The sequence below is a fragment of the Lytechinus variegatus genome, chromosome 4 (genome assembly GCF_018143015.1).
Source record: "Lytechinus variegatus isolate NC3 chromosome 4, Lvar_3.0, whole genome shotgun sequence".
Lineage (NCBI taxonomy): Eukaryota > Metazoa > Echinodermata > Echinoidea > Temnopleuroida > Toxopneustidae > Lytechinus > Lytechinus variegatus.
Window position 1 is genome coordinate 42,574,192 of NC_054743.1, and position 24,107 is coordinate 42,598,298.

Consider the following 24,107-nt stretch of genomic DNA (forward strand, 5'->3'; position numbering starts at 1 on the left):
AAAATTGTCGAGGGGGAGGGCATTATGGCCCCCCCCCCGGGAGAATTAGGGTTAACAACAAGCAGGTGTGTTATCACTAGACGAAATTAATGTAATATATAAAACAATTTAGTGTATGTTTATTGCAATCCAATAACCCAATAGAAGTAACATTATTACTGGTGAAATTTATAGACCACCTACATGACCTAGCACTGTTGAATTTTATGAATCAATTAAAGCTCTTCTTTCGAAAAGGAGCTTTGAAAATACGACGTGTATACTGTTATGAGGGATTTTAATCAACATTCTAAAACATGAATACCACAGCTGTTCATATTTTATTAACCGAATGCTATCAAACTCTTTACATCCCGCTTATTAGAAAATCAATTCATATGTCTGATGTCGCATCTACTCTGATTGATAATATTTTTCCTTCCGTGATCGCCTCTGGCATTTAGTATCGGATATATCTGACCATTACCCCCACTTACATGACTTACGCCCTCATTTCTTCATTCGTAGGTAATAATACTAATCGCCCTCACTCTGTTAACTATATTCGTGTCATGTCAAAGTAATATGCAGATTTCATATCATTTCATCAATATATTCACAACAACTTTTAATTCAACAATCCCACTCCATTCCCAACATCTTCCAATTGCAAACAAAATTCCAAGGAATTCCTGGATCTCCAAATTCCTTCTAAAATCTATAAATAAAAACAAATTATTCCATAAATATAAAAGATATCTTTATGGTTTAAACAGATCCAAGTATAATCGTTGCCGCAATATCCTCACATCAAGTTTGCGTATAGCTAAACAAATGTACTTGTCAGTTTTTTTTAAAAAATACGAATATGACATTAAGAGCACATGGAAGGTAGACGAAGTTTGAAATACTAATGTACTACTTAGTTTGTTCAATAGGATGGCAATAACATTGACAATCCTTCTGAAATTGCCGAGTTGTTTAATGATTTGTTTTTTGTTAATATACAGTTGGGGCAAGAAGTTTACATACGCCTGGTGAAAAAGATGTCGAATTATTTCATCATTGTTTGTCCCTCAACCAGTTGTATTGCCAAGATTAGAAGAATTATCCAAATACTTTATGCCCATTGTGTATATTTCATATAAAATACTCAGATATATATAACATGGTTTATAATATCTACATGTATATTTCTAAAAAATCAATGGGTCAAAAGTTTACATACAGTTGACTGTTGAAGTGAAAAAATGCGTTAAAAAAGAGGCGCCATGGCTTTCTGGTGGACTTGATTTCCTTTTAATGACTTGAGGAATGTGATAATGCCTTAATGTCATTTGAATAATGACCGCAGAATTATTCATATCTCTTCCTATGACATTTGAAGCATGATTCACATTCCATCTATGTCAAGCAAAGCTAGATTTTGACCTGATGAATAGGATTTTGTCTTTTGAATAGACTAATGGTAAAAAATGTTGACCCGAAGTTCCTGCAGTGATTCAGTGTTGGTATCTATAAACATGATAAATGCTACCACCAATACCGTGTTCATCTATGGAAGCAGGAGACCGTCAAAAACACGGATATACGTCGTGTCGTAATTCAATTTACTACACGACGTAAATAATTACGTAGTGTAGTAATTCGAATTACTACACGACGTAAATAATTACGTAGTGTAGTAATTCGAATTACTACACGACGCAATTCCGAATTACTGCCCAACGATTTAATGTCATGACGTTAAATGAATTAGTGTCGCTACATCAAATAATTAAGGTCGTGTAGTAATTCGAATTACTACACGACGTAAATAATTACGTAGTGTAGTAATTCCAATTACTACACTACCTAAATAATTACGTCGTGTAGCAAATAATTACTACACGACGTAATTCCGAATTACTGCTCAACGATTTAACGTCATGACGTTAAATCAACCAATGAGACCGTTCGTTATATGAGCGCAATGCGAAGAGCTGAGACTACAGAGTATTGTACAGGAACGTACCGGCAGGAAGTTAGTTGGATGTCCTGACTAATCTCTTGGTGCCGCCAGTGGATAGAGTAAAAAAAAAACAAGGAGAGAGAGATTACATAATAGGAGAGAGAGAGAGAAGCGAAAGGGGGAGATTGGAAAGAAAAGAAGGGGGAACGGGAGAGAAAGAGAAGGGAAGTTAGTTGGATGTTCGATATTCGATATTCAAACTGTGAAGTTGGTTTGATATTCAGGTTCGATATGCAAACGCCTGTGAAGCTGGACCATTTTTTTTGGTGTGAAATCGCCATTTTGTTTCCGCTCAAGCGCGATCGCATCAATTGTATAGGTGTATACCCATCGTGTTCATGATTACAAAAAGTGCTTAGAACGTCCAGATATCATCCCCGGATATCAAAGCTCTTCGGCTCGTGAGATATCATCTTCATGGACCAATTAATTATGCAAACTGCTAGTCCTTAACAGGTCCCTTTTCAAGTCACTGATTAGAGACTACATTTAAAATAAAATTTAGCTTGCGCCCCACGCTCTGTTTTTTAAAAAAATGTGTGTCACCCTCCCCCTGGCCCCAAAATGTTACTTTGTCTCCTCCTAGGTTAAAAACCTTGGTGCCGTCACATGCCACGGACCCGATCCGCATAGCACTGCCCCCCCCAAAAAGTTCTACAACCGAGAATAGGAAATGATAATAGGAAAGAAAGGAAAGAAAGATGAAAGATACGTCATTTTATGCATACCGTGTCAAAATCAATCTCAAAGTTAAATTTTTTTTTCTCTCGCTGGCTCGAGACTTATTATTAAGCAAATTTTTGCTGCATATGCGCCATTGTGTGCCCCCTCTTTTTGTTCTTATAACGCACTGAGCTTGGGGCTTCGCCCTATTGCTCGGGGCACAATCATAAAACATCCTGTTCATACAATGATATGACCCCTCCGTTCTCCCTTCTCTTTCTCTCCCGTTCCCCCTCCTTTTCTTTCCAATCTCCCCCTTTCGCTTCTCTCTCTCCTATTATATATTCTCTCTTTCCTTGTTTTTTTTACTCTATCCACTGGCGGCACCATGCAAGAGATTAGTCAGGACATCCAACTAACTTCCTGCCGGTACGTTCCTGTACAATACTCTGTAGTCTCAGCTCTTCGCATTGCGCTCATATAACGAACGGTCTCATTGGTTGATTTAACGTCATGACGTTAAATCGTTGAGCAGTAATTCGGAATTACGTCGTGTAGTAATTATTTGCTACACGACGTAATTATTTAGGTAGTGTAGTAATTGGAATTACTACACTACGTAATTATTTACGTCGTGTAGTAATTCGAATTACTACACGACCTTAATTATTTGATGTAGCGACACTAATTCATTTAACGTCATGACATTAAATCGTTGGGCAGTAATTCGGAATTGCGTCGTGTAGTAATTCGAATTACTACACTACGTAATTATTTACGTCGTGTAGTAATTCGAATTACTACACTACGTAATTATTTACGTCGTGTAGTAAATTGAATTACGACACGACGTATATCCGTGTTTTTGACGGTCTCCTGCTTCCATAGTTCATCAGCACTGCAACATTAGCACCATGGAGAAGTCAAAGCAATATACCGAAGACCGTAGGCAACGTGTTGTTGATTTACACAAGTCCGGTTCCTTTTTAGGAGTCATATCAAAGACTCTAATCATGCCTCGTGCTTCAGTGAAAACCATAATACGCAAGTATAACACTCTCGGCACAGTGCAGACTCTACAAAGATCAGGGAGACAGCGAAGAAAACTCAACCAGACAGCAGAACATAGACTTGTCCGTACAGTTCAGCTTAACCCTTGGATGACAAAAAAAGAGATTTGCCAGGATCTGGAGGCTTCAGGAAGCAAGGTATCCCTCTCTACCATCAAGCGGTTCCTCCATGATCATGGACTGAGAGGCTGCAGAGCGAGGAAGAAGCCTTTACTCCAGGACCGACACCGTAAAGCCATACTGAAGTATGCTAATGAACACCTGGGCAGTGGCGGTGGCAGCATCATGTTGTGGGATGCTTTGCAGCAAGTGGTACTGGCTCACTCCTGAAGATTGATGGCACCATGAAGAGAGAGGACTACCTGAAAATTCTTCAGCTAAGCCTGAAAAGGTCCGCTAAGAACCTCAATCTTAGTCAGAATTGAGTTCCCACATGACAATGACCCGAAACACTCGAGTCCAGACCTGAACCCTATTGAGAACCTATGGACAGAACTCGAAAAGCATGTTCGGTCAAGGAAACCAAGGAATGTGACTCAAGTGTATGCCATCTGCCAAGAGGAGTGGTAAAAAATCCCAGGGAAGGTCTGCAAGAAGCTAGTGTCTAGTTGTCCACGTCGACCGAAAGATGTGAAGACGAATGGAGGCAGTGCTACCAAGTATTAGGGCTGGTGTATGTAAACTTTTGACCGTCCAATAAACTGGAAATATATCTATTATGAACCATATATATATGTCTCCATATGTATCTATTTTAAGTATATGCCAGATATATTTAGTAGAGACCATACTTGTCTGCATCCATGAAATCATATGTTGGCAGGAATGAGTGAAAGTGTAAACATTTTAGGATCACTGTTTGTCTACTAGGTGTATGTAAACTGTTGGCCCCAACTGGTCCTAATCTTGCCCAAAATATTCCCAACTCTGATTTTGAGTTTCATAATTTTCTCAAAGCTAGTAACCAACATTTTAAACCTCAAAACTAAAAATGGTTAAAGAAAGGGGTACGATGGTATCTCAAATTTTCTTTTAAAAAACGTTATTGATGAAATACTTTCCCCTCTTACATAATTATGATCTTGTCTTAGTCTCGTGGTAAAGTTCCACAACAAATGAAAATAGCTAGAGTAGTTCCCATTAAAAAAAGTAATAATATAGTTGATAACCTCAAACTTAAAAAGCTTATAACGAATACGATGGTATCTCAAATTTTCTTTTAAAAAACGTTATTGATGAAATGCTTTTCCCTCTTACATGTCTTACAGATATTCTTAACTAGTCTTTGTCTAGTGGTAAAAGTACCACAAGAAATGAAAATAGCTAGAGTAGTTCCCATTAAAAAATGTAATAAAGATGTTGTCGTGAAGTGTAACTAAGAGTGATTTGACAGTAGACAGTACGCAAACAAAAGACTCGGTGACGCAGACTTTCCAATTATCATCCGATGCATCAAGTATACCATCGAGCATACCATCGAGCATGTTCAATCTGTAGCATAAAATATAAACAAACAATAATAAGCATCTGTATATATGCAGTTACATTTTACAATTATGTACTTGCATGAGATAAAATCAATAGTCTTATGTACTGCATAAATTAATTGTAGCATTTGAATCTTGCATAAATCAATATTCTGGTTTCCTGCAACAAATTAACCTCATAAATTCTGTGTGTTCGAAGAACCTTGAATAAACTTTGCTATATGTGGTTGAATAAAGAAAACCTTGACTTTGTCTCATTTGTTCTTTATATCAACTAGACAGTGCGTATCAAAAACAAGTTTACACTTCGAAAAAATCCTTTAAAATCATACATTTGTAACATCCTGAAATTTTTCCACATTTTAACATTGGTACAGATCCATTTGAGCAAATGACGATATAACTGTCGGAAAATATTTCCGCTTGAGTGAGCACCACTTACTTTTGAAAAGTTAGTAAAAAAATGATTTGCGCAGAACTTTGAAATAGTTATGCGAACAAAGGTAGACCTTAATCATGAAGGACACTTGTAGTTTAGCTATTACAATTGATTTGAAGATATCTTTTACCTTTTTTTAACTTGTTCCTTGCCCAAAACACTTCGAAGAGTGCATTACGCCCCACCCCACTCCCCTACATAGAGGTGATCGTGACGATATTTGCTTTACACTGAGCTGTGATTTGCATGAAATGGCTTAGGCTTGATTTTCATTTTGTTAATCATTGTCAAGCTTGGGAAAAGTGTGGAGAAAATGAAAAATGAACTGTAAACCCACTTTAAATGATAAAACAAAAAAATACTGGAGATGTCTGATATAAACTTTTGTTCAGATTCAGTTATGTCATCGAATCCAGCTGGCACAAAAAGGGTAAAGGTTGTGCTTACTAAGTGTTGAAATTTTAATTTGGGTGGCAAACTCGTTACAAAATGCTTGAATGGTATCCGTTTATTTCAATTAACTAAATGTGCAAGGGAAATGTATGAGAAATGTTTCACAGGGTGAGTTTAATTTTGCCCTTTCCCTTTGACACAGCGTGAAAAAGAGCATTTCTAGGCAAACAGATTTCTACGAGCTTTAAAAAAACGGACAGTACTCACTCAAGTGTAACATTCTGTCAAAACTTTTGGATTGGATAGATGAGACCCAAACACACGATTATATGTGAAAAAAGCACATGTATATTTTTTTCATTCCCAGGGCTTTACCAAAGTGTAAACTTTTTTTTGATACGCACTGTAGAAATCAAATATTTCCTTGCCGTTATACTGTCTTTATACTCTACAAGGCATTTCCGACTAGAAATAACTTTACTCAAACCGATGGTAACTAACTTTAGGCTTTCATTTAACCTATTTGTAATTCATCAATTATCACGGATTTAACATGCACTAAAACTGGATTTAATGCCTTATTTCGAAACTTATACAAAACTGTATCTAATTTCAACAATTTAGAACCAAATTCAGCTAACAAAGCAACACTTTTTTCTTTGACATTCCATTCCGTTTAGAACTCGAACGTGAATAACCTACACTGTACTATGAACTATGTGCGGGATTACTACACAGTAATACCATGGTCACATTTGTTCTACGGCGGCCGTGCGGCGAGTCGAAAACAGCCGTTTTAACAAATTTGATTCAAACCACCTTTATGTAGTTGGACAAAAAATGTTAAAACGGCTGTTTTCGACTCACCGTACGGCCGCCGTAGAACAAATGTGACCATGGCATAAGGTATGCTATTACGCGACACTCTTCACGAACACATCCAAGTAACTCTCAATGTCAATATACGTTTATCACACATGTATTCTATACATAAGCTCCCAATACTTTCAACAAAGTTATGAGCTAAATTAACAACAGATAAGTTATCGTCTTGAGTTAATTTTGGTTTAATATATTCAGTTAAACATTACATAAGGAAATATGATGGTCCTTTTACTTACACACCATGGGCCTTGTACCGAGTATCTTGAATTGTAGGGCTGAATTTTAAATCCTGGTTGATCTTGGCATGGCGAATTTCCAACGCCCTCTATCGACCAAGATAACATGCCTGGCGTCATGTAAAATATTTCAAAGAAAAAATACACTTTCTCAATCTTACAATTGTTACAAATTATCATCCCATTTCCTTATTAACCTATATTTCAAAAATTGTTAAAAAGTTGGTTTACACGCGTACCATTGACATTCTTATCAAATAATATTTGTTTTTTTTATGAAACCAAACTGATTATCGGAAAAAAATCTTATATCATAAGATTCTATCCGATAATCAGTTTGATTTCAGAAAAAAAGAATCATAGTATATCTTATGTTTTACTTTCCTATATTTATATAGCAGCTCACGCAATTGACAATGTATCTCATACTATTGGGGTCTGTATTGACTTTTCGAAAGGATCCAGGATTTGATCAAGCGTGGAGCAATGAGAAAAAGTGACCCTATCTGTCGGGTTCAACTTCTTTCATCCGTGCGGTGGTCTTTGTGAAACGAACATTTAATTGATAGGCGATAGAGTTCAAATAAGATCCATTTCTCATTATGCGCTACTCTGTATGCATTGTCGCGATTCCGTTTACACGGGGGCGAATCAACACAATAGCTAGCGAGTGAACAATCAGCTGGGCTCTGCCTTTGGAAAAAAAGGGGAGGCAGTTGGTGGATTCTGGAGTTGTTATTGTTCGGAAGCAGTCGGGGCTGTAGAGTCCCATGCGTTGTTGTGTTACATGTACGCGAGCATGATTAGTGTATGGTGTCTCGACTGGTACTGTAATTTAACACCACACCTCATAATCGCATATTTATGTCACCTTTTTCCTATAGGATGTCACCATGAGGAAATGGACAATCCCGGATACTGAACAGATTTATCTAGTCCTGACCGAACGTTCCTGGACAACCCGTACAACCTTACGCCAGGAATTCATATCTTTGCTGTACAGAGAATCTGCTGGTGGTTACACGCGATAATTTTCGCACTCAGAATGATGAGGATAACCAAAAAAGTAACCATAACGAGTGGCGCATAAGTCGATGATACCCTGTATCTTTGAAGATCTCATTCAAGAAGAGGAAATGCGTTTCCTGTTGTGAGATAATGATAATGAATGTTGTAGCGACACACTGTTTTGTTATGTAAACGTCATTTTGGATCACAAAGGGCTTAAAAGGCAAAGCTAAGATGATTGATGTCTCTACCATTAAGCTTAAGTTTGATTCTTAATACACAGGATACAGTAACCTCTGGAGGTTTTGAAAGCTAATTGTCTGTTTAATACTGTCAGTCATACTTTACAGTGGTGAATAGTTTTTGTATATGCAAAATACGATACCATCACCATGTGAGACTGAGCTGTTGAATCTATGGTTTGAAGGCTATATATTCATGGTACTTACGCATCCATCTTTCACTTTCACCCTGTGAGGCTCAGAAAATAATTCACTTTTTTGTTGGAGGCACGATTATAATTTGCAACGAAGCTGAATCTGTTCAAGATCGTTGGATACAACATAGCTGAATATGGCACCAGTGGAAATCCAAGCAATACTTTTTGCTTCATGTATTTCATGGTTTTGTTTATCCACTGCGATAATTCTTGGTAAGAACTACTCGATTACCTATTACCGGATGTACTACAAAAGTGCAGAGGTCTGGGGGGTGTTTCACAAAGATTTAAGTATGACTTAGAGTCGCACTTAAATGTCTAGTTGCGCGCAGTATAAAAGGCATGACAGCATTGGTCAGATCATGCCAAGAGGACGCGCACTTCTGCGTATTGATCAATAAGATTGCGCGTTGCATATCATGTACGCGTCGACATTTAAGTGCGACCTAGGTCATACTTAAATCTTTGTGAAACACCCCCCTGCAGTCGGGTTTATGATGGGCCTATACGTCCAATTGATCTATTTTAATGCATGTAATTTACGTTTAGGAAATCAAGACGAATTAAGATTTGGACTGACGTGAATGAATGAATGAATGAATGAATGAATGAATGAATGAATGGACGGACGGAAGAAAAGGCAATACGATACGAATGGATGCGAATCGAGTGGTGATAGTTTCATTTGAGCACTTCGATTTTCTTTAATTACCTATTACAGGTATTAACGTGAGATATTTCGTACATCAGACAGTTCCAAACACTGGCAATAAAATATCTGAGCATTTCAGGTATAAATGTAGTACTATGGGAAAATCAGCAGTACACAGTACAAAACAAAGTTTATTGCGCATATTTCTAAAATCGATTAAGTAATCATTTTGACGTGTTAAATACATGTATTGTTCCAAGAAATGACCACAATTAAGCAAACACTAAATAATATGCGGTTAGTCTATACACGCAACATAACATTACAGTCACATGCAGTTTCTTACCATTGGTGAGGTGATCACTTCCGGAATCCATTATCTACCGATTCAAATTGATAGTCATTTATCCCCAATGGAGTGATGCCTACATGTTATTACCATAACCCTAACCCAAACGTCACTACATTTATTATTTTTTTCTGCAGGAAAGTACTTTAAGAGATGGTCCAGGCTGAAGATATTCATATCTCAATGAACATGATGAATAGAGTAGAATTCACAGATCAAAATGCAGAAAATGTTATCAAAATTGAATATCAAATAACAAAGTTATTGAATATTAAAGAGTTGTATTATTCCTGTGAAACAGTTCTAGGCATGTCTTCACGAATATTTAATGAGCAAAATGATAATGTCATATGGTCATTTCTTCTTTTGTATTTTATCATTGAAATTAGGTTTATTCAAAATTTTACTACCAAGAACCTAAACAGTTGGATTGACAACTTAATAAGTGTATTATTTATTTATTGGTGCAACTTATTTCATCATAATGGAGACAGATCATTCATACATGTATGAAAACATGAAACAATTATGATTTCATGTAATAACATAAGAAAAGGATAAGTGGGGATGTGACGTCATCAGCCCACCCTAATGAATATTCATGATGACGTGCATATAACTGTTTTCACAAAATATTGCTAAATATTAAGTTTTGATGACTCCGTTATTTGTTATCAGATTTTGATTGAATTTTCAGCATTTGCTTTGAGATTTTTAGATAAAAATAAATTAAGCTCGAAGTATCCCTTCAAAAGCAAGAATAAAATGTTAAAGAAACAAAATTCTAGAGACATGAATTTCGTTTATTCCTAATGTTAACACTCATGATTAAGGGGTGCATTTTTAGCACCACTGTACATTCAAATTATGCGCTCATTCCAGATAATAAATCCTTACTTGCCCTACTTGCTCCATTTTCCCAATTTCATACAAGTTTCCCATTGGTTGATAATCATGCGCTGAAAAGTGAACTTGATTGGATATGGCATGTTTCGATTGATTGTAAATCTCTGTATCGATTTAATGATCTAGGTCAATAGTGATGGGTAAAACGACACTTTATCAAACGGCTAATGTTTACATATTTGACAGAAATGGGATTCCTCTTTATATCTTGTATACTAAGTACGTTAAAAAGTTAAAGAAACTGATACCAATACACAACATTGCGAAAATCTAAAATGCCTTTAAATTTTAGTCTCCGAGACTCTAGCCCAGGGGGCGATTCCAGAGTATTTGATATAATAAGAATAGGGAGTGGTCTAAAGGTATATGTTTTCGGTTCACTCGAATGATAAGGTTCACCTCAAGATACATCTCCTTTCTCGACACTCTCTTCTTTTTTTATTTTCTCTTGTTATTTTTTTCATTTTCTGTTTTCTTACGATTCTTTTCATTATTTTCACCTCATGATCATGACGATGAAGGGGGGGGGGGGGTGGTTGTTATTACCCCTTTCCCTGAAACGCTGCTCTTGATATTCAAACTTTTGAATAAGACAATTAGGTTAGTGTTATTATAGCTACATATAGAAAGTAGATGAATTTCATTCATGTGTTACAATAAAAATGGTATATAACTCTAAATGATCGACAGATATTGTATCTTTTCAATGAACATAATTACCAAAGACGTACATGTATATCAGAATTTTGATCTAGGCTATTTGGTGTACACTATATTTTATGGTACGGGGGGGGGGGGTGCTCCTGATAGGCTTTTGATAGTTTGAATGAAATAATTAAAGCATACTCCACCAATCTGGAAGTGAAATTCATTCATGACGTTAAAAACTTAAACTTAGAAAAGTTTCAAATTGTGATTTGAACCCATGACAGTTCATGGATTGACTACAGTGAACACATCCTATCACCGATACACATTTTAATATTCCTTGTTGACCTGCTAAGCTGACATTACTTTGCTGTTTTCTTAAATCAATGCAAACACAATGGTTGCATACCACAGGTACAGATTAAAATTTGCCTAATTGAACTCTAAATCAACGTGTGTCCATGCACATCGACTATACCAGGGTCATTTTCAACCACAAAGCAGTTCCGGTATCCGCCAAATAATCGCTAATACGGAAACAAGATTATTTGTAAGGCCTCTCTCAAAACGGTGAATGTATTATTTTTTTAAATAACAAACTATCTTGTATACACGTATTAGACTTACAGATCTATGGCAAAATTATTAGTAGAAATATCGATTTGCGGAGCCCGCTCGCTTTGCTCAGGCGGACATAATTTCAAAGTCGTTGAACATTATAAACACTCCACTTCTCCGGAATATACATTGCGTGTCAAAAAAAAGCCAACTATACACTTTTGAAATGGCTGCCAAACAAAAATATGTCACTTTTGGGGAAAAGACTGATATAACACGGAAAGCCGTTAACAAAAAAAAAACTTGAAAAAATGATTCATGCTTTAGTAAGCACTGCCCACTTAAACAAATGATATGGAAATCAGGCTGGCTAGGTGTAAGACTTCATTATCTTTCAGTTTTTAAGCGGCGATAGTCCCTTGGAACTTGGAAAGTTGAGGGTGTTGTGATGTATCAATGATCATATACATGTATATTGACTTTTGTTCTTCATACACACATGCATTTCAGTATGACCGTGTGTATGCCCTGCAGGTCGCCTGTGTGTTTCAACATATTTTCTTCATTTTTAAATACTTTTTCACTGTTTTTGTATTAATTATATGTATTTATTCTGTTACTTGCATGCAGGGCCCCCAAGAACAACAGTGCTTTACACTGATGGGGTTACCCGGGGTAAACCAAACGAAATAAATAATAAATAAAATCATGATCAATTTCGGTTGTGTAACAAAATTTCATGAATTGAAATTTAATGCATGAGTGAACACGAATTGCAATTTTTAGTGCAGCAATTTGACTTTTTTTCATGTGGATCTCAGCAGTGTGTTCATGGGATTTAGGAGAATAGGGGTGAAGCGGGTGAAGATGGTTGATGGGATAAATGTCGACATAAAATTTTAGCCCCCCCCCCTCTTGCGAAGTTAAGAGTATAATGCTAAATTGGTGATCTATTGAGATTGATTTTGGTTCCGTAAGCAAATTTCATGAGTTAATTAATTAATTGACAATTAATGCATGAGTGAACATGAGTTATTATACAAGTGCAGCATTTTAAGTTTAAATCATATGGATCTTAGCAGTGTGTTCATAAGAGTCATAGTAGTCCAGGATAGAAGAAGCATAACCTTGTTTTTTAATATATACAATATTTTTTGATGGTTTCTTGTCAATTCGAGGGTGCTGATTCCGAATCTGAATGATGTCACTCGTGTAACCTTGAGCATTTTTCGCAAATTGGCAAAATCCAATATGGCTGCCAAAATATGCACATTACCCATGAAAATCCTAAAATTGTCCACACATTGGCTATGAAATGCATAAAATTGTGTGGCAGGAGTGAAATACTCTCTGAAAAAAAATAACTTTTGACAAAATATTTATTTTTCTGATAATCAAAATGGCCGCCCAAGGCCTTTGTATACTCTATTATGTACAATATGAATAGGGAAAACTAATTTTCACAAAAATAAGCACTAAAGTGCAAAAAATCGCGATGTATGAACGAAGTAATATATGCGAATCATCATTACTTATGAGATATACTAGTATTATTTATTATGTCATATTTGGGAACATTTCTGTATTTTGATATCTAAAATAGCCGCCACTGGCCCAAACAGTATTGCGTACAATGGCAATAGGGGGCCAAAAAATTCACAAGAGTGATCAATAAAATGCATATTATTAAGATTAAACGAGTGGAATACTGACTTAAACATAATTGTTAACGAAACATATTAATAATATGCCATGTATGTGATGAATGTTTTATTTTGATATTCAAAATGGCTGCCAAAGGCCCTAAAAGTATTATGCACAATGAGAAAGAGGAGCAAAGAAATCACAAGAGAGTTCACTAAAATGCATATAAATGTGATGAATTAATGGGATACTGTCTAAAAACATATTTTCTAACGAAATACATCATTCAGCTGTCAAGTTTGTGTTAAATACTGTATTTTGACTTTCAAAATGGCCGCCATAGACATTAACAGTAGTATGTATAATGCAAAGTGGGAAACCAATATTCACAGGAGTGAGCACCATAAATGCACGTAATAGTGATCTATGAGTAAAATAGTGTCTGAAAGCAAAATTTCTATTAAGATTATCATTTATTCTGCCAGTTAGGTGATAAATACTCTTATTGGAAAGTCAAAATGGCCGCTACAGGCCCTTATGGTATTATGCACAATGTGAATGGGAACAAATTATTTCAACAGAATTTGGCTTTGCTTGGCCAAATGGTTATGTATGAGTGAAATGTTGTCTGAAAACAAGATTTATAACAGAATATATCATATCTTATGTAATTTAGGAAACTGTATTTCAGCATTCAAAATGGCTGCCATATGCCCATTTTGTGAACATTTTTTATCTCCACTCATATTGTATATTCTACGATAAGGGCCTATGGTGGCCATTTTCAAATTAAAATGCAGCGTTTATCAATACACATGATATAATATATTTCGGTAGAAACCATGGTTTTAGACAATATTTCACCCTTTCACAATTCACAATTATATGCAATATTTAGAGTCAAGCAAAGCCAAATTCTGTCAAAATATGTCCCATGTTACAATGTACACAATACTTTTAGGACCTATGGCAGCCATTTTGGATTTCAAAGTACAGCATTATTACTTCCACGACCAATATGTGATGTATTTAGTTAGAAATAATGTTTAAGACAATATTTTTACTGGAATCTCACAGTTATATGCATTTTATGATTCTCACTCTTGTGAAAATTAGTTCGTCCATTCTCATTGCATATATATGGCCTATGGCTGGCGGCCATTTTGAATGTCAAAATACAGCATTTATCACATAAATGGCATATTAATGGCAATGATGCTTTTAGTCAGCATTCCACTCGTTTATCTTAATAATATGCATTTTAGTGCTCACTCTTGTCATTTTTTTGGCCCCGGCCATTGCCATTGTACATACTCTTTGGGCCAGTGGCGGCTATTTTAGATATCAAAATACAGCAATATCCCCATATATGACATAATAAATGATATATCTCGTTAGTAATGATGATTTGCATATATTACTTAGTTCATACATCACGATTTTTGCGGTTTAGTGCTAATTTTTGTGAAAATTAGTTTTCCCTATTCATATTGTACATAATAGAGTATACAATGGCCTATGGCGGCCATTTTGAATATCAGGAAAATAAATATTTTGTCAAAAACTATTTTTTCAGAGAGTATTTTACCCCTGCCACACGATTTCATGCATTTCATATCCAATGTGTGGACAATTTTAGGATTTTCATGGGTAATTTGCATATTTTGGCGGCCATATTGGATTTTGCCAATTAGCGGAAAATGCTCAAGGTTACATGAGTGGCATCATCCAGATTCGGAATCAGCACCCTCGAATTGACAAGAAACCATCAAAAAATATTGTATATATAAAAAAACAAGGTTTGGTCAAGTTTCTATGGGGCCTATCCTGGACTATAGTAATATGTACCTGTTGCATGCAAGGGGGCATGGGGGGTGAGATAGGGTAAGACTTGATTAAAAGGGCATTCTTCTTCTTTGTGTTATTTTACAAATTACAATTAGTCATGGGCCCCCTCCTCTCTCTTTCTCCCGGATGATATTCTGGATGGTTGACTGCCAACTCACCAATAGTTTATGGGTCAGTTTATTTTTTTAATGATTACTAAGAAATTGGTAGTAATGACGGTTTATGAGGTAATTCAATAAAAAAAAACCTGAATGTTTGCTTGACAGTTCGCTCTGGATTTCGTGCGTTTATGTAATATCAACAGTATCGATCTCAATAGGAGATATTGGGAGAGGGGACTCAGGGAGGACCTGTAGGGGGAGGCTAATTTTTTTTTACCAGATGACCCTTATCCCATGAACCTTCTTCACCCACTCAACTCCTACCTCCCTCCTCTCCTGAGTCCCATAAACACACTGCTGAGATCCACATGACAAAGTGTGAAATGTTGCATTAAGAAATGTAACTAACGTTCACCCATGCATTAAATTTAAATTTAGTAAGTCATGAAATTTGCCCCAAACTACCAAAATTGATCATTGTTGGTCATTAATTCATCACAGCACCCTCAACTTTGCAAGTTCCAAGGGACTCATTTCTCATAAACTGAAAGAAATTGAAAGTCTAATTCCAGGCCACCATAATTGTAATAACGTTGTTTAAGTTGGTAATACTCACTCGAGCATGAATAACTTTTGGTGTCATTTTTTTTTTTGGGGGGGGGGGGGCATATCAAAAGTTTATTATTATTTTTTAGACGTACTGTAGTTGTCTGTATCATGTGAACGAACTGACTAACCTCACTAGCATGGTCACGATTCGAATAGCTCAGTGAAAGAGAGTAGTCGACAATTTTCAGCCTCTGAATTCTTGCCACGTAATTAAGATTGTCACCTTTAAGCACTTTTTGTAGGTAGTGTTCTACCGAAGACGGTGACGGTTGTGTGATCTTTCATGTGATAAATAGCGCGAATTTTAATTTCACAATAAAACCGGAATTAACGATTCTCTTGTCATCTTTTACACCTTCATAGATGTGAGGTTACAAGATGGCGATTCCCCAACAAACGGCAGAGTAGAGATCAACGTCGAGGGCATCGGATGGAATACAATTTGTGGGAGCTCGTGGGACATAAATGACGTCACAGTGACGTGTCGACAGCTTGGTTTCACCGGGGCACAGATGGAGCTCGTGAGGTCGGAGTTTGACTCGGGCACGGCACCAATATACAAGAAAACTATCCATTGCAAAGGAAGTAAGGACCGTTTACGTTTTTTTCTTAATTTTTTTCTGTTGTTATAAAAATGCTTTATTCATTGATACACCTGTAGCGATGATCCACACAAAATATTAAGACCACATTAGATCGACTGAAGGAATAATTGCTTTAAACCCATTTGATGGTCTTCAATGAATTAAATACGTCATGTACGATTCTGGCAAGTGTGGCCTGGCCTGCTGTCTTTGAGAAAATTTGTCTTCCATTTATTTGTTTCTTCATCAGTCTTTCATTGAACTTTTAAATGTATTAACTTTTTTTAGTAAATATTCTTACTCTACAGTCTTAATGCCTTGTGATTATCACTGAAAGAATGTGGAGGCTTCCTCGCAAGATAATTGAAAGACCAGTGCGAGTCAACGTAATAATTTTCAAACGATTTTTTTTATGAAAGATATTCAAGAGACCATCAAAATACAACAAAAATACCGGTGAAAAATCACGGTAGGACTTAAGTTTGCAAGGCAATGAGTATCATTGAGACTTTAAGAGTTCTATGGTGGTTTCGGTCAGTCCTTTTGAGTTCTTTAAGTGGTCTCCGTCAGTCATGAGATTTTATATTTTATCTTTCTAAGATGTCTGGCTGTATAAGTATGCTAGGTAATCCATCGTTGATATATCTCAATAGCCTCGGTAAGCTTTCGGCTGTGTTCAAAGTTTTAAGGTGATTTTTCGAACTTTTATGACAATAATACATGTGATTTATCTCCTTTCGTTAGATGAACAAAATTTGGACGATTGCCGGATGACGACACAAAACTGTTACGGCAGCTCAAACTCAGCCGGTGTAGTGTGTCAAGGTAAGCTCCTAACTTTTTTAATAAGTATGTTTGCCACCAGCAAAGCCTATCTATTTGATTGATGTACCTCGCATTTTTGAATACACTTGACGGTGGACCTGGTGGGTGTTTCCTTCAGTTCTTAGCAAGTATTCCGAGCTACTTTACGAACAACTTGTGATCCTATCTTCTGGTAAATGATATACACCTAATTTTCAATGATACTATAAAATTTATAAAATTCGTTTGTAAAGTCGCTCGTAACTTACGGTCAGATTTATGGAACACCTACTTGAGAACCGATCCATAAACATGATGCAGCTTTTCGTAAGCTATGAAGGACTTTACGCATAGCAAGTGATTATACTAAATTATTTAGCCAAAATTTCCCTGTTCACCACAGAGGAAGTGAATTTTCCGGAGCTCTAATTAAGCCTAGATAAAATAATTTGAAGAAAAACGGAAGTTCCGTTAACAACACTAACTTTATATTACATGGATCAGTTTAAATTTAACCTGATGGGAATCACGTACTGTGCAAATAACTCTTATTTCCATATGTCTTATAATCAGATCGTATAAGTAATAAAGAATTATGCAATAAATTTCATCAAGTAGAACGTCTGAGACGTCATCGAACATATCGATAAACTATTTGTTTTTGTTGATGTCTTATTTATTTGATCTTTTCTTAATCAATGGGTTCGACACCAGATTCATTGATATAATTTGAATCTCATTATACCACACAGGGCCATCTTATCTCGGCTGTTACGGAGACAACCCGCAAGCACGATTATTTACTGGAACATCATACGTCGATTCAACTAGGATGACAATTAACGATTGCATTACTTTCTGTAGACTACGCGATTTTGCATACGCGGGACTGGAGCTGGGCTCTGAATGCTACTGCGGAGATGAGAATACAGATTTCGACCTGTACGGACTATTCAGCGACGCTGTCTGCAGACACACATGCAGTGGAAATCAGTTAGAAACCTGTGGGGGCATTGCGAAAATGGCAGTTCACAGAACAGGTAAAAAATGAAGAAAGACACCCCGGTTGACAGATTTGGGAATAGGATGCGGCTGCATCTCTAACATGTCTGGAGCAGACTTGTCGACCAGGGTCCATTCAAAAGAGTCCTGACCTCAGTAAGGCCTACTCCCATTAACCCAAATAACGCCAGTAGAATGACGGAAAATAACAGTCAAAGTACATGCGCACAAAAAACAAACCAGGAACCGAGTTTTCATAGATGATTGCATGATACCAACTCATTTCTTTGGTATGAAGGGGTTAGACAAAATTATTAGGTCATTCAGTTATCGTCGTGTCACTTGTTTGCAGTCATGTAGAAGTGATTCAGCCTCGTTCTTCTTTGGATGATTATGCTGATGCAATACATGATTATGAAAAAAATGATACATGAATGTATAAGTAAGGTATTTACTTTGGAACCATTGGGCTTAGCAGAACACAATATTTGAAATATTGATAAAGTTTAAGTAATAATGCACACACCAGGTAAATTTTGAGCAGTCTAACGCACCCCAACCAAAAGCTAAGGGTCGTGATGTCTAGAATATTGTCAACGATATGCATGATGTTGATGCTCAGATAACATTTTGCCAATTTCTAGTTGATGAAGATAAAAATGGATTTATTTTAATGGTACACCACCTATTTTTTACCAGATTGGGTGGTGTTGTCTAGTGGTTAGAGCATTGGCCTCATAATCGCAAGGTTGTGAGTTCGAATTCCCACTCTGCCACTGTCTCCACTTTGATAAAAAGGCCCGAGAGTAATATCTGTCGTCTATAAGGTCAGCCACTATGACTGATTAACCTAGACGTGAACATGTTTCCTGGGTAATGGGTTATATACCAGCTTGGCGTTTACCAGCAAAAATGCTGTCCTGCCGAGTTCATGGGAGTTACCATAAAGAGAAACAGAAAAACAGAAAGGAACACAATTATGTTCACATCTAACGTAGATATTAGTAATGGTTACAATCGAGCCGTTATCATTTTCCTTGTGGGAGTTTCATAAAGCTGTTCTTAGAGTAACAAGCGATTTTAGTAAACGTCTTAGAGATGTTCCTACATGTTTAGATGTTAATTCAGTGACGAATTATCATGTAGCGCAGGAAAGAAGAGGCGAGGGAACGTCAGGCTCATACAATGAAAGTGGAGGGGTACCTATTCTTTGGCAGACAAAAGGTGCCCTTCCACTTTCTTCGTCCGAGCCTAATATTCCGCCGCCTCTGCAAGAAAGGATAACCAATCGTTCATAAAGTCACTCATACCTAACAATCGGCCTCATGAAGCAGCCACCTAGGTAATTCCCTCAAGTATGTATAAGACCTTCCTAAAAGAGATCATTTCGAGGCTAACAAGGTTGTAATTATTACAGATTATATTCAGTACAGTAAATAAACTGAAGATTTACACGGGAAATAAAAGTTGAACTTCCAGGAAAGATTATTTTTTTATAGAATCGCCCTCCTTATATACAACCGTAGTTGTGCACAATATGGTAGGAAAAAATGAATGCAACTTCATTGCTTCGCTCTTCATAGATTGCCATTTGCGTTATAATTACTATCGGTTTCATCGTTTATGCTAATTCATGTATCGGCCTGATGACTTAACTTGGTAAAATAAATTGTTTTGTTTCGAAATTCCCTGACCCCCTTACATGCTTATCAAATTAACGGTTATGAAGGTTTTGCCGTTAATGAGGATAACGTCATTGTGATTGAAATGACAATAATGACAACTATTAATCTTTCCAGCTATCCTGACGACAACTCTCGTGCCAACAACTACCAATTATTCCTTGCCAAGAACACCCAGTCCCATAGAAATGACCAGCCCTGACCTGGACATCACCCTGGTCTCCACTACATCAGCAGCCTCAGAAGTGTCATCAACCAAAAGTTTGAAAGCTACTCAACGTTCTTTGTCAGGTAGGCCTATGTTCTGTTTGGTGTTATTATTCTACATTATATTGTTAGGCCTGTACGAATGAACAGAATCAAGATGTAGCGGTAAAGTATGACTATCATCGCTGATTGAGGACGGACATCTTTATGACATAATGCTACCTCCATGTACATGTACATCACAACACGACCCTTCCTTTATAGTAAAACAAGTAATCTAGTCTTTATTCGATTCAAACACTAGCATCTGTTTATTTCAAATCTAACATACGATAAAATATGGTAATGGAATCAATACATTTCCAAACAAACCTGAACCATTTTAATTATAAAGTTGTGCTGTTCTAAATAAACATTCTGTTATATCATGTATATGGTACCGCTTTAGAATTACTTCTAACCACTTCCTTTGATAATTCAGACTTCTTTACCAGAATCTTAACTTAAAGTTTGTCTGTTTCCATTTTGCTTTCCATTTGAAGATGGGACGATGATGATAATCGTGTACATCTTGGGGGCGCTGTTGTTCTTTTGCCTCGTTATAATTTTTGGCTGTCTCATCTGGAACTGCAGACTGAGGTATGTAATCACAGTAATGATTTCAATTCATTCAGACTGATCGCCAATGCAAGTTTGCCCGGTGTATCAGTTTCCGGCCTGGTATCGAATCCCTTGCTTATGATTGCGAGAGCGCTTGAATACTGGTTGTATTGATTTATATCGTTTGCAAAGGATGTCTGACTTGTCACTTCATTGGCGAATCAACGCGTTGTGTTATGAATTTCTGATAACACATTAATTTGCTATTTTCAAGAGAGGTTGATTTATTGTGCTCAATAAACTAGCGTGCTAGTCTCTAAGACAAAATGTCGATTTTTATTTTCAAATTTTAACTTTATATTTTATTGCAATCGACTTTGACATGATTTTTTTTCATTGGCGTAATTATGACTTTTGAATAAAGTTTGATATGCGTAAGATATAATTTTCAAGCATTTTGTCATTAGTAAATACAGGCTTTAACAGTGTCGTGAAAACTGGTAATAACGTTGAATAGACATTCATTCGCGATATTTACGTAACGCATAATGACTTCTTTTTTTGCAGGTCTAGAACTACGTACGGAGTTTCTGATGATTATCACACACCTCCGCACAGCAATCAGAATGTTAATGTGCGTCCTTACATGACCCTCAGTGAACGACGGCCCGACGGCAATGGTTACCAGAGCTTGAGTGTCCAGCGAAAGGAAGCACAGAGGGGCGCTATGCCGGAAGGACCATACGCAGACAGTTTAGGCGGCGAGCCGGTGTACCAGGAGCCCGGTGTATACTTGGAACCGGACAACCGTCTTTCGGTTGCATACAAAGCCGGTGATCCGGATGCAGATGATTTGTTCTTAGGAGGGGGGAATGAATATGAAACGCTTGGTGTATAGAAATACTATCAAAGACAGTACTTTAAAATATCATGTTATTGGTGCTCGAATTATCTATGTTGTCAAATTTCTGTTGCTGCTTCTATCGCCCAGTGCCTTATTTGCTTGTTTGAAATGTATATCACAACTCAATTATTTGGCTGACGATACATAGTTCGCGCTTTTTGGTGGGACAAAGCTTACCACGTATAGGAATAGAACACACATGACACACATGAACTCTTTAGCAAGGTATACAGCATATATATCTACACGGACAAATGACCTTAACGACATACCAAACATCATAATAATTGGTTTGCTATTATGACTTAATCTTGTTCTGTCCCTCCTGTCTGGGTAATATCTTGCCTACACAGTTTAATATTCCTGCAGAATCTTGAGTAGCGAGTGTCCCTCAAGTTAGAAGCTCATGTGTCAAGTATATTGCAGGGCAAGTAGAACATGTCAGAATAGCCGCGATGTATCTTGCTGATACTGAATTTCGAAATTGGAAACTCTCTTACCTTTCCAGAACCCCGCCAGAAATGATTAGAAACGGATCTTGAGTTCGATTTTGAAAGGATTGGTTGCATTGATAATGTTATACAATGAATGAGTCCTGAGAAATAATGTTATCTATACGATCAACCGATAAGTTTTGTTGAATTGGGCTTAGGTCTTTATCTGCGAGAGCTGAAAATTAGCGACATATATTGTCGTTGTTGATTCATCGCCAAATGATTATCCTCGATTACAAAACATTCATTAATCAACTGAATTTTACAAAAGCGGTGGTTTTATATACTCTTCCCATAATCAGATAGTTATTTGAATTTAACTTATCATAAATTATTGAGACTTCCATTACTCCTGTGATATCTAATTTGTCGATTTATATAATGAGCCAGCAAGCCACGTGTCCTGTGTGAGGCAACAAGCGTATTATTAATGTCTGTCACCATTATCACCGCCGGTTCTTACGATCAATCGGCGACCAATATCTTTTAAGTTCCAGCCCAATGAGTTTGCCTCCTTTTTTACATTTTGTCGGGAGCAGTAGCTCGGAAAAAGCCAGTTCGTAGTTCCTTTCTGCGCATGATCAAAATATTCTACGCATGATCAGAGGAAGGTCATTTGTACTAAAGTGACATGGAGGTTTAAAATCTAATGAGATAAGCACCAACTTTGATGTCTTGATTTTTCATATATTCTTTTGAATTGTGGTTTTCATTTACATCCACAAAAACACAACAATTCGTCCACGAACGACTGGTATTTCACAGTTTGTCAAGTACATTGTGCAACATGCTATGATATGCATTCAAAGTAGGAATGCAACAAATGCCTTCATGAATTGTTCATTGCTCTGCTATTCTAGTCACCAGGGCTCCGTAACACAAAGTTTTGCGATGAATTACAAATATGGAAGAACCGCACTGATTGGTCGCTGGCCAGTATTTCAAACCTAATGCGCGTGTAAATAATTGGTCAGTTCATTTAGCGACTGATCGCTAATCTTTGTGTTACGGAGCCCTGGTCTATTCAATTTCTTCATCCTGCTATGTAAGGCAAGCTTACGTAATATCTTGCTTTGAAATCTGCCTATCATAATGAAAGAAATGAAAGGTCATTTAACCAAAATTGTCCATAAGTAACTACGAACTGGTCTATTCGCAGGTATTTCAGGTCTCCATCCAGTGATGTTCGTTTGTTTCACGGCTTGGATTCTTTCTCATTAAATTTACGTAAGGTACAATTATGACCAGTGCGCATGCCCATCCGCCGGCTAATTGCTCGGGTTCTACATTAAATTATATAAGATTTTATTTATACGTAATGATGCAAAGCATTTATTAGACAAAATAAGAGGCGGAGACAGTCATATTCAGGTTTTGAATTTACCCTTGCATATTGAAACGGAATTATGAAAACCATGAATGAAATGAATTAATTACTTTGCCAATCCCTTATTTATCATCATTATTGTTTGTCTAAAAGCAGTTCTAACTTTTGAGATTAATCTGTCTTCATTACGATGGATATTTCTGAGAAAACAGTGAGACAGTGAGAAAGAAGGAACGTTGAGATATTATCAATGTTATGATGTGTCAACGAAGAAAGGGTATTGATAAAGATATCAACACAGGCCAAATGGTGGTGTAGCATCATTCTATACGTGAATGTTAATTTATTCAGTGAGTACGGCAGTACAATTTTTTTCCGTTATTGTTATTAAGTTCTCACTATAGCCCGACGCGATTGGGTCGAAATACCATGCACAAGCACGATGTCGCACAGAGTGAACAGAGTTTGTTCACATACTGGACTATGTAAAAAAAATATCTAAAGTTTTAAAATGCGAAAGGCATGGTCACACCGCCCGAGCGTTGTTGGATAAGTCGTGGAGAGGTAGGGAAAGAGGG

At 36.7% G+C, this 24,107-nt stretch overlaps 1 protein-coding gene across 1 annotated transcript; it reads left to right on the plus strand.

Moving 5' to 3' along the window:
- The first annotated feature begins 7,745 nt into the window (after positions 1 to 7,745).
- On the plus strand, positions 7,746 to 22,738 carry LOC121414099 (scavenger receptor cysteine-rich type 1 protein M130-like). The gene is made up of 7 exons (XM_041607162.1): positions 7,746 to 8,823; positions 16,289 to 16,510; positions 17,254 to 17,334; positions 18,066 to 18,353; positions 20,115 to 20,288; positions 20,747 to 20,843; positions 21,372 to 22,738. Exons 1-7 carry the CDS (start codon positions 8,745 to 8,747, stop codon positions 21,700 to 21,702), a joined length of 1,272 nt encoding a protein of 423 aa, XP_041463096.1. The 5' UTR covers positions 7,746 to 8,744; the 3' UTR covers positions 21,703 to 22,738.
- Positions 22,739 to 24,107: the final 1,369 nt, after the last annotated feature.